Source organism: Odocoileus virginianus, chromosome 10 (genome assembly GCF_023699985.2).
Source record: "Odocoileus virginianus isolate 20LAN1187 ecotype Illinois chromosome 10, Ovbor_1.2, whole genome shotgun sequence".
In the NCBI taxonomy this organism is placed as follows: Eukaryota; Metazoa; Chordata; class Mammalia; order Artiodactyla; family Cervidae; genus Odocoileus; species Odocoileus virginianus.
Window position 1 is genome coordinate 7646969 of NC_069683.1, and position 16634 is coordinate 7663602.

A 16634-nucleotide genomic window follows, 5' to 3' on the forward strand; every position below is an offset into this window, starting at 1 on the left:
AATCACATAACCACACTCCATTCAAAAGGATATTATTTAAAATATTACCACATTTAGCTTTCCAAAATGAAATCATATTATGCATTTTTCTCTAAATCTTAGTAAAAGTAACTAACACCTACCATCCTTTTGGTGTCTCATTCCCACTATTTCTTGGGCTTATTCATCCTCAAAGCCTCATCCTACCTCATTCCTTTATCATTATACTTAACTACCTCCCCTGTGACTTGGGCTTCCCTTGTGGCTCAGCTGGTAAAGAATCCACCTGCAAAACAGGAGACATGGGTTTGATCCCTGGGTTGGGAAGATCCCCTGGAGAAGGGAAAGGCTACCCACTCCAGTATTCTGGCCTGGAGAATTCCACGGACTGTATAGTCCATGGAGTCGCAGAGTCAGACACATGAAAGTGACTTTCACTTTCATTGCATTAGATCCTCAAGTAGTTACTCTCTTACAAGTTATTCCCTTAAAAAAATTGTATCCCTTGTTAACACCACTGGACTAATAATTTTCAAAAAGCCTTTACCAATTCCTCTCTGTGCACAACAAAAATAAACTCAAAATGGATTAAAGATCTAAATGTAAGACCAGAAACTATAAAACTCCCAGAGGAGAACATAGGCAAAACACTCTCTGACATAAATCACAGCAGGATCCTCTATGACCCACCTCCTAGAATACTGGAAATAAAAGCAAAAATAAACAAATGGGACCTAATGAAACTTAAAAGCTTTTGCACAACAAAGGAAACTATAAGCAAGGTGAAAAGACAGCCCTCAAATTGGGAGAAAATAATAGCAAACGAAGCAACAGACAAAGGATTAATCTCAAAAATATACAAGCAATTCCTGAAGCTCAATTCCAGAAAAATAAATGACCCAATCAAAAAATGGGCCAAAGAACTAAACAGACATTTCTCCAAGGAAGACATACAGATGGCTAACAAACACATGAAAAGATGCTCAACATCACTCATTATCAGAGAAATGCAAATCGAAACAACAATGAAGTACCATTACACACCAGTCAGGATGGCTGCTATCCAAAAGTCTACAAACAATAAATGCTGGAGAGGGTGAGGAGAAAAGGGAACCCTCTTACACTGTTGGTGGGAATGCAAACTAGTACAGCCACTATGGAAAACAGTGTGGAGATTTCTTAAAAAACTGGAAATGGAACTGCCATATGACCCAGCAATACCACTTCTGGGCATACACACTGAGGAAACCAGATCTGAAAGAGACACGTGCACCCCAATGTTCATCGCAGCTGTTTATAATAGCCAGGACATGGAAGCAACCTAGATGCCCATCAGCAGATGAATGGATAAGGAAGCTGTGGTACATATACACCATGGAATATTACTCAGCCATTAAAAAGAATTCATTTGAATCAGTTCTAATGAGATGGATGAAACTGGAGCCCATTATACAGAGTGAAGTAAGCCAGAAAGATAAAGAACATTACAGTATACTAACACATATATATGGAATTTAGAAGGATGGTAATGATAACCCGATATGCAAAACAGAAAAAGAGACACAGATGTACAAAACAAAACAGACTTTTGGACTCTGTGGGAGAAGGCGAGGGTGGGATGTTTCGAAAGAACAGCATGTATATTATCTATAGTGAAACAGATCACCAGCCCAGGTTGGATGCATGAGACAAGTGCTCTGGGCTGGTGCACTGGGAAGACCCAGAGGAATTGGGTGGAGAGGGAGGTAGGAGGGGGGATCGGGATGGGGAATATATGTAACTCCATGGCTGATTCATGTCAATGTATGACAAAACCCACTGAAATGTTGTGAAGTAATTAGCCTCCAACTAATAAAAATAAATGAAAAAAAAAAAAAGTCCAATCTTTCATTTGACATTCAACACTTCCCCTAACTAGATCCCAAATTACCTTTCCAAGTGGATTACTATTTCCAGTTGTAACCCTCTACTGAAGCCAGATATTTTGAGACCCAGTGAAGTGTGCGTTTTTGCACATCCATCAACACTGCCAAGTGATTTGCTCTCGCTGTTCTAGTCTATGTATCCAAAATCTTATCCCTTCTACTTTGCCCAAATTAAATTCCACTTCTTCTGTAAAGCCAACAGGAAGTGCTCATTCCCTACTGCTCTTACAATCTGTGCTTTTTGTTTACAAACAAACATTGTTTGATTGCATCCTTGTCTTAAACTGTAACACTATTTGAACAGCAAACTTTTGATTTGAAGCAACTTTTTTCCCTAACCTCTTTCTCTGTTGACACAAGTGATAGATATAAAAGTATATTACCTTTATGAATCTTTCTTTAAAGCTGTCAAAAATGTAGGTGCATGCCATTTTAAAACATGGTTCTCTGTTTCTATTTCTAGGTTCAGCTTCTGCACTGCATAAAGCAAACCGTCACTGGGGGTGAATCAGAAATTGTAGATGGGTTCAACGTATGCCAAAAGCTCAAGGAAAAAAATCCTCGAGCATTCCAGATTCTGTCCTCCACCTTCGTGGACTTTACAGACATTGGAGTGGATTACTGTGATTTCTCTGTACAATCCAAACACAAAATTATAGAGTAAGTACTGTTTCTAAGTTTCTCATCTCAATAAAACAGTGACAGCAAAAGCTTCATTAACCTAAAGCTTAAACAGAAAAACCCAATTCATTTCTGAACTTTACTTTATATTAACTGTTTAGCCCAGTTCTCGAATGAAGGAGGAAAAAAAAGAACCCTTTCACCATAAAAATTAAAAAAAATCAAACTCCATGGAATCTCTGTTCTTAATCGATAGAAGTAACTAACATTTTTAAAATTCTGCATAGTTATAGTCAGTGTGATTGTACTAATCAGGACCCTTTCAGAAGTAAAAGAATATAACTCAAGCTGGGTAGTCTAGGAGTTGAAAACTATCATCTGATATTGATCTTTTATTTTTTCCTTCACGTCTTAGCCAACACATCCTCTGTGTTGGCTTCATTTTTAAAGATAATCAGTAGAAGCTCCAAGTTTTCATTGCTCTTAGAGCTGGTAATGACAGGACACACAAAAAAAACTTATTTTCCAATAGCTACAGCAAAGATGTAGACTCGCTGCCCAGAACGTGTTTAAGCCTATCCTTGAAGAATTGCCATGGCTAGGAAGTCAGAGAATTCTGATGGGCTGTCCCTGGATCACATGTTCATCTCCAAAGAAAGGTCAGCCTCATCTGTACCACAAGGGCAGAGAAAGAAACGATAACACCTCCCCAGATTGATGACAAAAAAATCTTATGTTCCCTACACAGAACTTTTTGTGTTCTTTTTTTGTTTAGCATTATTTCATAAGAGAGTATCTACAAAGGCCACCCAAGTATCCTTATATTTGAGAATTAACCTACATTGTTTTTTCTAGGACATATTTGATTTTATCTGACCTTAATGAATTTTGAGGTGTTTCAGTTTTACAAATGAATTTGTATTCTTCTTTTAGGAGAAATAACCAAATAATATGAAATAAACTCATCTAATAAATAATCAAATCCCCAATATACTAACTCAGCTTTCTTAAATATACACATGGTCGTCATTTATTCATTCAACAAATATTTACTGAGGCCATTCACTCTTGTTGGTACATGGGATACACTGGTAAACAAAACAGTTTCCTGTCCTCATGAAGCTTACTTACTAATGGGGGAGGGGAGAATTAGAAATTTTTAAAATAAATGAGGAAATTGAAATGAATGTTAAGATATTTTAAGTGTTTAAGAAACAAGGAAAAGTAAGGCAGGTTAGGGGAGCCTATAGAGCCAAAGACTTGGGGAGGATAAAATTTGTATCATTAAATAGTGTTTCAGTTGAACTTCAATACTTTGACCACCTGATGTGAGGGCTGACTCATTTGAAAAGACCCTGAAAGACTGAGAAAGATTGAGGGCAGGTGGAGAAGGGGATGACAGAGGATGAGATGGTTGGATGGCATCACCGACTCGATGGACGAGTTTAGGTAAACTCCAGGAGTTGGTGATGGACAGGGAGGCCTGGTGAGCTTCGATTCATGGGGTCGCAAAGAGTCGGACATGGCTGAGCGACTGAACTGAACTGAACTGAACTGAAATAGTGTTTCAAGGACAAGCTTTACTGAGTAGGTGATATTTGAGCAAAACTTAAGAGTAAAGGAGTTTGTCCAGAAAATGAGCAGTTTCCAGAAACAGCTAGAGCAAAGATCCTAGGATGATCCTAAGAAGATGCTTGGTGTGGTCAAGGAACCACAAGAAGCCACTCTGTGGGGCAGAGTGTTAAGAGAGGAGGACAGACGGTTGTCAGTTCATATAAAGCTGTGTTAACCATCATAAGAACACTGGTTTTCACTTTTAGTGAAAGATTTTGACCAAAAGAGAGACATCTATATTCATATAAAGTTATTGACATTTTTAGTGGATCACCCTGGCCGCTGTGCTCAGTACAGTGTAGGAGAACAAGGGCAGGAATAAGAAGTCCGGCTAAGGAGCTCCTATGGGACTGCAGGTCAGAGCCGAGGGTACCTCGAACATAAGTGGTCCTGGTGGTGACAGCAGCAGGGTGGAGAAGAGTCCTCTTTGGGAAATAGTTTTGCATATTTAATCAGCATATTTCCATGAAACATTGGATGAAAGGTCTGAGAGGAAGACAGACTTAAAAAAATAAATCCTGGTCCAAAGTAACATCATCCAAGAGGTCAGTCATCAAGAATGGAAAAGAGAAGGAATAACTCTCAGGCTTCTTAGGTTTAACATGATAGTTTTAAATATTTCAAAGACCATTACAAATTGTCATTTTGTTATGACACAATATGATTACAGATTCTGCAAGGCTAGTGAGCAGAGGCAAAAAAAAAAAACTTAGCTATTCAGTGAGGTTAACCAAATAGCCATCATCTGAATCATAATTTGGCTTTGTTATTTTTTTTGTAATGAAATTCCAGACTTTGGTCATTATCAAGGTCTCAGAGATATCCCTAGAGAATGTCAAGTGTTTAACATTAATTCACTTAAAATCTGTTTTTAGCAACAGAAGATGAAACAGAGTTTTCGGTTAATCAAGGGTTTCAGTATTCTGATTGTTTGGATTAATTTTCCTAGTGGTTAAACCTTTTCACTCTTTTGATATGCTTATTCCCTATTTTATACAAAAAGATCTTGGAGGCTGCTGAGAAAATTAAGTATCATGCAGTACAATCAATAATAAATAAATAAACCAGGATAAAAATAATAATGGTGATTAAAAAAATAATAATATTTGTCGATTAAGCTGTAGCAGTGCAACCTAGTGGTTACAAATCCAGTCACATGAACACAACTCCTTCTTTTGTTGTCTGTATGCTGTTGGTCAAATGACTTATGCTTGCTAAGCCACAGAAAGGAATAATTGTCAGTAAAAAGAAAAAAAAAGGAGTAATAGGAATACCTGTGCTGTGCTGTGCTTGGCCACTCAGTTGTGTCTGACTCTTTGTGACTCCATGGACTGTGGCCTGCCAGGCTCCTCTGTTCATGGGATTCTCCAGGCAAGAATACTGGAGTGGGTTGCCATGCCCTCTTCCAGGGGATCTTCCCAACCCAGGGATTGAACCCAGGTGTCCCACACTGCTGGTGGATTCTTTACCATCTGAGCCACCAGGGAAGCCCAAGAATACTGGAGTGGGTAGTCTATCCCTTCTCCAGGGAAACCTCCTGACCCAGGAATCGAACTGAGGTCTCCTGCACTGCAGGTGGATTCTTTTCCAGCTAAGCTACCTAGGAAGCCAGTGTTAATACCTACCACATAACAACTGCAGTGGGAATTATAGAGAAAATATACAGACAGACTTGTCACAATGCCTGACTCAGAAAGAGCAGAATAAATTTTAACTAGCTATCATTTTCATAATCCAACCTATTTACTGGTGATAGATTTTAATTTCAGCTCTGAGTTTCTAATGACCAAAGCAAGACAGGAACATAATGAATTTGCAAGATGCTCTTAAGATATAAAATTTTCTTGCATAAAACATGATGTGGTAGGCAAGACCATAGTAATATTCTCACAACACATTCACATCATATCACTCTCAATGAGAAATAATATTTTAACTAGTGAAGAGAATCTACAGCACCCCACTTGAATTATAGATGATTCACCAGTCTTCACTGGGCTCTTTTATGGGCATCTCTGAAGAGGTTTTGCATTTGCTAGTTTGCAGTCACGATGTTGCTGATTTATGTTTAAATGCTTGTCCTGCATACATAGCTAGTATATAGCTGGTTATTCCCCAGCTTTGGGCTTTTCACCCTTCCTCAGCATATAAAAAGATGTCCTGTTCATTAAAAGGGACTGGAATGCAAAAGTAGGAAGTCAAGATCTACCTGGACTAACAGGCAAATTTGGTCTTCGAGTACAAAATGAACTAGGTCAAAGGGTAACAGAGTTTTGCCAAGAGAACGCTCTGGTCATAGCAAACACCTTCTTCCAACAACACAAGAGAAGACTGACTCTACACATGGACATCACCAGATGGTAAATATTAAAATCAGATTGATTTTATTCTTTGCAGCCAAAGATGAAGAACCTCTCTACAGTCAGCAAAAAACAAGACCAGAGCTGACTATGGCTCAGATCATGAACTCCTTATTGTCAAATTCACACTTAAATTGAAGAAAGTAGGGAAAACCACTAGGCCATTCAGGTATGACCTAAATCAAATCCCTTACAATTATACAGTGGAAGTGACAAATAGATTCAAGGAATTAGATCTGAAAGACAGAGTGCCTGAAGAACTACGGATGGAGATTCAAGACATTGTACAGGAGGCAGGGATCAAGACGATTCCCAAGAAAAGAAATGCAAAAAGGCAAAATGGCTATCTGAGGAGGCCTTACAAATAGCTGAGATAAGAAGAGAAGCTAAAGGCAAAGGAGAAAAGGAAAGAAATACCCATTTGAATGCAGAGTTCCAAAGAATAGCAAGGAGAGAAAAGAAAGCCTTCCTCCATGATCTGTGCAAAGAAATAGAGGGAAAAAATAGAATGGGAAAGACTGAGATCTCTTCAAGAAAATTAGATACACCAAGGGAACATTTCATGCAAAGAAGGGCACAATAAAGGACAGAAATGGTATGGACCTAACAGAAGCAGAAAATATTTAGAAGAGGTGGCAAGAATACACAGAAGAACCACACAAAAAAGATCTTCATGACCCAGATAACCACAAAGGTGTGATCACTCACCTAGAGCCAGACATCCTGGAACAAAAGACAAGTGGGCCTTAGGAAGCATCACTATGAACAAAGCTAGTGGAGGTGATGGAATTCCAGTTGAGCTGTATCAAATGCTAAAAGATGATGCTGTACAAGTGCTGCACTCAATATGCCAGCAAATTTGGAAAACTCAGCAGTGGCCACAGGACTGGAAAAGCTCAGTTTTCATTCCAGTCCCAAAGAAAGGCAATGCCAAAGAATGTTCAAACTACTGCACAATTGCAGTCATCTCACACACTTGCAAAGTAATGCTCAAAATTCTCCAAGCCAGGCTTCAACAGTATGTGAACCATGAATGTCCAGATGTTCAAGCTGGATTTAGAAAAGGCAGAGGAACCAGAGATCAAATTGCCAACACCCATTGGATCATCAAAAAAGCAAGAGTTCCAGAAGCACATCTACTTTTGCTTTATTGACTATGCCAAAGCCTTTGACTGTGTGGATCACAACCAACTGTGGAAAATTCTTCAGGAGATGGGAATACCAGATCATCTGAACTGCCTCCTGAGAAATCTGTGTGCAGGTCAAGAAGCAACAATTAGAACTAGACAGCAGACTGGTTCCAATCGGGAAAGAAGTGTATCAAGGCTGCATATTGTCACCCTGTTTATTTATAATATGCAAGGTATATCACGTGAAATGCCGGGCTGAATGAAGCACAAACTGAAATCAAGATTGCCAGGAGAAATATCAATAACCTCAGGTATGCAGATGACACCACACTTAACAGCAGAAAGCAAAGAACTTTGGCCTCTCGATGAAAGTGAAAAAGGAGAGTGAAAAAGTTGGCTTAAAACTCAACATTCAGAAAACTAAGATCATGGCATCCAGTCTCATCACTTCATGGCAAATAGGAAGGAAAACAATGGAAACACTGAGAGACTTTATTTTTTGGCCTCCAAAATCACTGCAGATGGTGACTGCAGCCATGAAATTAAAAGATGTTTGCTCCTTGGAAGAAAAGCTATGACCAATATAGACAGCATATTAAAAAGCAGAGACATTACTTTACCAGCAAAGGTCCATCTAGTCAAAGCTCTGGCTTTTCCAGTAGTCATGTGTGGATGTGAGAGTTGGACTATAAAGAAAGCTGAGCCCTGAAGAATTGATGCTTTTGAACTGTGGTGTTGGAGAAGACTCTTGAGAGTCCCTTGGACAGCAAGGAGATCCAAACAGTCCATCCTAAAGGAAATCAGTCCTGAATATTCATTGGAAGGACTGATGCTGAAGCTGAAACTCCAATATTTGGCCACTTGATGCAAAGAACCGACTCATTGGAAAAGCCTTGGGAAAGGGCTGGGAAAGATTGAAGGTGGGAAGTGAAGGGGACAACAGAGGACGAGATGGTTGGATGACATCACCGATGCAATGGACATGAGTTTGTGTGGACTCCGGGATTTGGTGATGGATAGGGAATTCGGGTGTGCTGCAGCTTCATGGGGTCACAAAGAGCTGAACATGAATGAGTGACTGAACTGAACTGAACAGCATATAATCCTGCATCAAGACTTTCCTTTCATCCTCTTTTTACCTATAGCATATCCTGCTTACTAAGATCCAATTTTGCATTTTAATTGATCCTCATGATGCCAAGCACACATCTCCTCTAACATTGTTCCATCCTCAGAATAACATCTTCTCTGCACCTCACAACTAAATTTACTTATTATTTCCCCTTAGGTCATTTTTTAGAATGCTAAAAAACAAATTTGTTCTTATTTTCTCATATAGAAAGTAAACACCAGGTTAAAAGAAACAGAGACTGAGAGAGAGAGAGGAATTGATTATTTTTGCCCACATGTATGAACTCTTAGGGGCTTCTCAGGTGGTGCTAGCGGTAAAGAATCCACCTGCCAATGCAGGCAACACAGGAGATTTGAGTTCAATCCTGTGTCTCCAAGATCCCCTGAAGGAGGAAATGGTGACCCACTCCAGGATTCTTGGTGGAAGAATCCCAAGGACAGAGGAGCCTGGCAGGCTCTAATGCATGGGGTCGCAAAGAGTCAGACACAAGTGAGCATCTGAGCAAAAGATGAACTCTTAGAAATGAAAGCTTAATACAATGTACCATGAAATATGAAATTCTGATTTCATTGAGTATCCCATGGTACATTGTGTTAGAGGAAAAAGAAACAAATCAGCAGAGCGACTGGGATGCAAGAGTCCCAAGGGAAGTTTCAAAGGTGTCACCTCCTTGTCAGTGACACGAAGGATGACGCAAAGGCTGTCACTGATCTGTATGCTTAGTTGCTCAGTCGTGTCCGATTCTTTGCAACCTCAGGGACTGTAGCCCACCAGGCTCCTCTGTCCATGGGGATTCTCCAGGCAAGAATACTGGAGTGGGTTGCCATGCCCTCCTCCAGGGGCTCTTTCCAACCCAGGGATCGAACCCGAGTCTCCCATATTGCAGGCAGATTCTTTGCCATCTGAGCCACCAGGGAAGCCCGTCATTGGTATATTCACAGAAAATAATGCAGGGGGAGAGGAAGGGATGTGTGTCAGGAGGAGTTAGGCTAGAATTTTAAAGATAAGGTGAAAAGGCAAAAGGTCCTCAGAAACTGTGAAAGTGGTCTGAAACCAGCAGTATGAACACATCAATCAAAAGGTCTCAAGCTCTGTGCTTTGTATTACTCAAACCTGAAGATCCACAGTCTCTTCTGCTGACTGACCTCTTCCTTCATTCTTTGTTCATGAAGCTGCAAACTGCAGGCTATAGAGCATCCTTTATCTATGTGGAAAAGATGGGGCAGCAGTGGAGAGCACTTCATTGCCTATTCAGTCATATTTGTATTTTTATCAATATATATAAATTCAAGTTCTAAGAGCCTTTTTTGAAAACCTGTTTCTTTCTTACACTTTCTTTCCTTATATGAGTTCAATAGGTAGTTTTCAGTCACTACTCAATTAGCAAAGAGTTGCTGTTAATGACTATTTCTAAGAGTTTATTATTCAGTTCAGTTCATTTGCTCAGTCATGTTTGATTCTTTGTGACCCGATGGACTGCAGCACACCAGGCCTCCCTGTCCATCACCAACTCCTGGAGCTTGCGCATACTCATGTTCATTGAGTCGGTGATGCCATCCAACCATCTCATCCTCTGTCGTCCCCTTCTCCTCCCACCTTCAATCTTTCCCAGCATGAGGGGTTTTTCCAATGAGTCAGCTCTTTGCATCAGGTGACCGAAGAATTGGAACTTCAGCTTCAGCATCAATCCTTCCAATGAATATTCAGGACTGATTTCCTTTAGGATGGACTGGTTGGATCTCCTTGCAGTCCAAGGGACTCTCAAGAGTCTTCTCCAACACCACAGTTCAAAAGCATCAATTCTTCTGCACTCAGCTTCCTTTATAGTCCAACTCTCACATCCATACATGACCACTGGAAAGAGACTACATAGCTTTGACTAGACAGAGCTTTTATCATTACACTTGCTATTGGTTCACAGGATTGACCATTAATCTGAGATACAAAGTGTGGGGACCAGGCAGCCATACTTTGTATACCACTGGTCCTCTCTGTGTGAGGAGCCAGCCAAGTGTAATCTAGACCCCAAATCAGTGTCACCAAGCCCTGGAACATGTACCAGAGTCTGTTCCATTTGACCCATCAGTCAGCTATTGGCTCACATTACCACCTCCTAAGCTGACCCAGGAGTAATTCTTGGCACTTCATCACCATCCTTGCCCACCTTCAGGTTTTCTCTATCTGTCCTCTTTCTACCAAAAGAAAAGATAAAGTTGGTTGCTATTTTAGAACTGGCTAAAAGTCCATCTTCCTAATAAGCTAAAAAAGTCTTTCTTCCTTTTGTCTCTGTGTCTAAACAATGCTCATACTTTGCTAATTATAACCAACAAACTTAAACTTAGGACTATTATTTCTTACATTAAAAACAGTATTATGTTATATTATTATGGTCTTGATTTACATTCTAAGAAATACTATAGAGATCACAATATTAGAATCTCTCAAGATACTCAAAAGACCTTGGTACTCTCCAAATGTACTAAAAAATATACAAAGTTACATATGTAACAAATATTTTTTAACTGCCTATTATGCCCAGGCTCTATGTAAGTGCTGGGAATACAACATTAAGTGAAATACAGTATCAGTCTTCTCGAAGCCTATACATTAAGATGGTTAATATAGATGAAAGGATCCAAAGAATGTACTTCCAGCAAGACTCTACTTTCTCTGTGATTTTGTTTCTCCATCTATAAATTAGGGATTGAATTAGAACAGATTATTTCAAGCTTTTAAAGAAACAAGTCTGCTGATGGACATCTAGGTTGCTTCCATTTCCTGGCTATTATAAACAGTGTTGCGATGAATGTTGAGGTAGGACAAGGAAGTTGTGGTACATATACACAATGGAATATTACTCAGCCATTAAAAAGAATTCATTTGAATCAGTTCTAATGAGATGGATGAAACTGGATCCCATTATACAGAGTGAAGTAAGCCAGAAAGCTAAAGACCAATACAGTATGCTAACGCATATATATGGAATTTTAAAAGATGATAATGATAACCCTATATGCAAAACAGAAAAAGAGACACAGATATACAAACAGACTTTTAGACTCTGGGAGAAGGCAAGGGTGGGATGTTCTGAGAGAATAGCACTGAAACAAGTATACCATCAAGAGTGAAACAGACCACCAGCCCAGGTTGGATGCATGAGACAAGTGCTCAGGGCTGGTGCACTGGGAAGACTCAGAGGGATGGGATGGGGAGAGAGGTGGGAGGGGGGATCAGGATGGGGAACACGTGTAGATCCATGGCTGATTCATGTCAATGTATGGCAAAAACCACTACAATATAAAAAAATAATAATAAAATTCAAAAAAACTAAATAAATAAATTAAAAAAGCAAAAAAACAAAACAAGTCTTTCTTCCCAATAATGATCCAATAAAATCATACTTAAAACCCCAATAGATAAGACATATAAGTTGATTGATCTATGAATTATAACATAGACATATTTTAATACGTAAAACTACTCTTTTTCAAAGAATGAAGAATGAATTCATTTTCCTAACAAATAAAAATTTTAACTTAAATTTCTCAGAAATATTTATTTTGAAGTAATTTGAATCATTCTGGCACTTTGGTGGTAAGATTTCCAAAAACACTTGCCAAATGAATAAATGAAAAGCCAATGAATACTTTGTATCACAGATAACCTTAATATTTTCTGTACATATGTTTGGATTCTTTAATACTGTGTTTCAGAAACATCTTCCAAGATGAAATGACCCTTACAAATGCAAATGAATACTTCATGACTTCTATATTTTAACTTCTTCTCTTTGAAAAATAGATTAGACGATAAAGATCAAGTGGTTCGTATCAACTTCAATAATGCAACTAGAGACACGATATTTGATGTACCTGTCGAGAGAGTTCAGCCTTTCTATGCTGCTCTGAAGGAGTTTGTTGACCTCATGAACTGTAAAGATTTCAAGTTTACTTTCAAGATGAATCCAGGTCAGTGAACTCACCTCCTCAAACAACTGAAACAATGGGTTTTCTTCTATTTTAAGCATTGAGCACAGTATCTAGAGCCGTTTTTCTCAGACATGGCAAGTGGAACAACTTACAACAGAGTCTTGGTATATAGCCAGCTTGCTTAAATAGCAGACTTCTGGCTCCTACCCTGGCTCTAAATTGACTTTAAAATACTCATCATTAAATAAGCTCCTAGGTAATCTTTAAACACATCAAAATTTAATAACCTCTAACCTAAAGAATAAATATTGAAGGACAAGCTACAGGCCCAATAAAATCTCATATCTGATATGAAGACTGATGACATATTTTCTATTCTGATAGCCAATCAATACAAACTGAAGCTTATACTTAATTCTTCTAACTTGGTAAACAGATAAAATTATCCCCATGACTCTCACTCTAAAGTTCATGAGTCATGTTTACTCACTGCACTTATCTGATCTGGCAGGCATATTGCTACCTGAAACAAAGTCATACTGAAGTATTCCAGCCACTTGGATAAAGGAGCAGAAAGCATTGTGGGTTCTCTGCACCATCTCTGCTTAATAAAGTGACATGAAACTCAAGGCTTTTGATATCTAAAATAAAAGGCCTAATTTCTCCCTCCTGTTGACTGGGCCAAGTAGAAGATACTTTTCTCTTGTGCCTTTTTTTTTTAAATTGATCTAGTAAAGTACTACTAGAATCTTCATAAATTCACTGTTATGCAGTCAACACCACATTGATTTTTAAGAGCAGTAACATGTAAAATGGAAATGCAATGGGAGAAAAATACTCAAAAAACAAGAGTTAGAGTTCAAGGTTCACCATTTAATGGCAGAAACCTTCTGAAAGTGCTTCAACTTCTCAGAGCTTCAGTTTTCTATGTATGAAAAGATGAGATAATACTCTTATTTCAAGATTTTTATGAGGTTTAGAAATAATATACATAAATACTAAGAACATGAAAGACAAACCAAGAATGTCAGTATCCTTATAATTATCTGAAGCTGTTAAAGTAGAAATAAGAATTTCTTAAGTCAGAAAGAGAAAGACAAATGTCATATGATATCACTTGTATGCAGAATCCAAAATATGGCACAAATGAACCTGTCTATGAAACAGAAAGAGACTCTCTGACATAGAGAATAGACTTGTGGTTGCCAAGGTGGTGGCAAGATAGGGTGGGATTTGGGGGTTAGCAGATGCAAACTATTATATATAGAATATATAAACAAAAAGGTCCCACTCTATAGCACAGGGAATTTTTCTATGTCCTGTGATAAACCATAATGGAAAAATATATAAAAATGAATGTATGTATATGTATAACTGAATTACTTTGTTGTATAACAGAAATTAACATAACATTGTAAATCAACTATATTTCAATTTAAAGAAAATACTTCTGAGTAGGAGATAAGTAACAATTAGGAAGAACAATTCAGAAGTTTTGCATAGAGATAATAGTTTAAGTAAGATTATAAAAGTGTCTACAGGGGCCTGACAGTCTATGTAGTTCAGATGTCAAAAGGCCTAAAGCAATCAGCATCTAGTGGTCTGATATTTATGAAAAAGCAAATATGTAATTTCATGTAAAGAAGTAAACATATTGTCTCTGGGTGTGAACGTGGCAGTGCTGTTTTTGCATTTCACATTTTCTAGCGCAGCGAATCATTTACACGGAAGATTATATTCACACTGTAAAAAATCTTTTGTCTAGGTGATGTGATTACCTTTGATAATTGGCGCTTACTTCATGGCCGACGAAGCTATGAAGCCGGAACTGAGATATCCCGCCATCTAGAAGGGGCTTATGCTGACTGGGATGTGGTCATGTCAAGACTACGTATCTTAAGGCAGAGTGTCCAGAATAGAAACTGACTCTCCTGTTGCTAACTTCGGTAAGATTCCAATGAGTGTATTTTATAAGATATGACAAGGTTATTTGTCTTCACAGACCATGAGCCATGTCAGTTATGTATTAATCTCTTTAACATTGAACATGTCATCTTTCTCACAAGAGTTCTCTTTTCTTTGTAATCATATACAACGCTGATTTTTTAGATGTTGTAGCCATGTTCCCTCTTTTCCAAATAAAGCATCTCTTCTGTTCAGATGCATGTATGATCTAATTTCTTTTGCCTATCTGTGAGAGTCTCCAGAATGCCTTCAAATCTTTTTGTACTAAACCAAATTCTCTCTTCAAATAAGGCTTGTTTTGAATAAAGCTTTGTTTCAAATAAAGTTTGTATTTCAAATAAAACTTGTCTCAAATAAGACATGTTTCTGCTCTGTTACCTGTAGGGTCTCATTTTTCATGACTTTATATAACTGTCTTTAACATGCTTGGGAATGCTATTTTCACAAGCATAGCATATTGGGATCATATTTTCAAAGATCTCTTTGTTTACTTTTATTACCAAATTCTGTGACCCAAATTTCCAGCCCGCATCAACCTGGTGAGCTAAGCTTTTCTTGTAATACCTAAATTATGACATCAGACACAAGAATATGTCAAATTAAAAGAAAATATAGCCCCCTACCCTTACAAAGTTCCTCTTGCCCCAAATAAATACTCCTAAGGACTGCCAGGATAACATACCCCTGTCTGTTGATCGGTTCCCTTCACTTCTTGCCTTCAACTAAGAACTAGTAAAGGTAGAACCAAGATGCACGCAACACCCATAAATGAACATGATGTCTGCTCACCTGTGGACAGCTTTACCTGCTGGTCTTGGCTTCCTCTATGGCCACTGCCTTGTCCCCAGTGGTGGAACACAGGAGTCACCACCAGCCATGAAAGCTGTTGTACCTGTTGAGTATGCCTACTGTGCCCAGTCCTTATCCATGTCTCCTGAAAAAAGGAGTCTTGGCATTTCCATTTGCTGAAATCCTGGTAGTATATAGATTTTTAGTCTACACACTTGGGACCCTAATCAAGCCTCCTATTCTGAAAGTCTTTCTCACTGCCACTGCTGGAGAGCTCTACCTGTTGGTTTATAACTAAATGAAAATATTACTTCCATCCGTGAGTTTCACACTCACACTGTGCCAACGGCACTGAGAATCTGGATGGAAAGTGCCTGAGACCCACGTCAGCACGCCCCTCTGTTTTCTGAACTCTGGCATTAAGTCCACATCACCAGCCCAGGCTCCTCTTTCCCTTGTAATGCTGGCCCTTTCTGGGGTGTTCATTGCCCTTTCCCAATCATCTGGTCTTGACGGGGCTACTATGGTACACCACGCATGTTTGATTTTTCCAAACTCCAAATGGAGTAGGTCGGGTTCTCAACGACATCTCTTCTAAGAGGCTCCTAGAATGAAAATAGGTAAGTTCAGTAGGGGCATGGCTCGAACTGAAGGGGCAGCTAATAATACCTAAAAACAAATAGCTAATCAGTACCTGAAAACAAATACACTTCTTGAGCAACCCTAGGTCCATCCACTTACAAAACCTAAACTCCAGGCACTTGCAACACTAAAGTGAGTTGTCATGCTTTTATTCATTTGACAGATATTTAATCACATACCAGGTATATGTCAGGCACACTGCTAGACTAAAGACATAGAAGGACTTGCGATGTACCTACTTATGGTCTAGTAGGGAAACAGATAAGGATGTAGATGATGATGTGTTACATTAACAGAATGGTTCATAGGAAGGCATCCAGGTTGAATGAGGGTTAGTAGTAGTTTTCCTGGCAAAGACAGGAAAATTACTTTCCAGCTCAAAAGACAGAAGAGGCACAGAGAATTGAGAGTGATCACAGTGCATGTGCTGATTTACAAGTAAAAAAAAAAAAGAGCAGAACATAGGAATGGTGTAAATCCTGGGTTTGGATGCCTAGGTTCAAAGAGTAACAATAGTAATCAGTTAACTACGTGTCTTTGAAAAAACT

At 38.7% G+C, this 16634-nt stretch overlaps 1 protein-coding gene across 1 annotated transcript in view; it reads left to right on the forward strand.

The window, feature by feature from the left end:
- BBOX1 (gamma-butyrobetaine hydroxylase 1) overlaps positions 1-15012 on the forward strand; it is a 60472-nt gene extending 45460 nt beyond the window's left edge. The window contains exons 5-7 of the mRNA XM_070472967.1: positions 2368-2564; positions 12563-12729; positions 14456-15012. Of these exons, the coding sequence (XP_070329068.1) occupies positions 2368-2564; positions 12563-12729; positions 14456-14616 (525 nt within the window). The 3' untranslated portion in view covers positions 14617-15012. The remainder of the gene's footprint in view (positions 1-2367; positions 2565-12562; positions 12730-14455) is intronic.
- The last annotated feature ends 1622 nt before the right edge of the window (positions 15013-16634 follow it).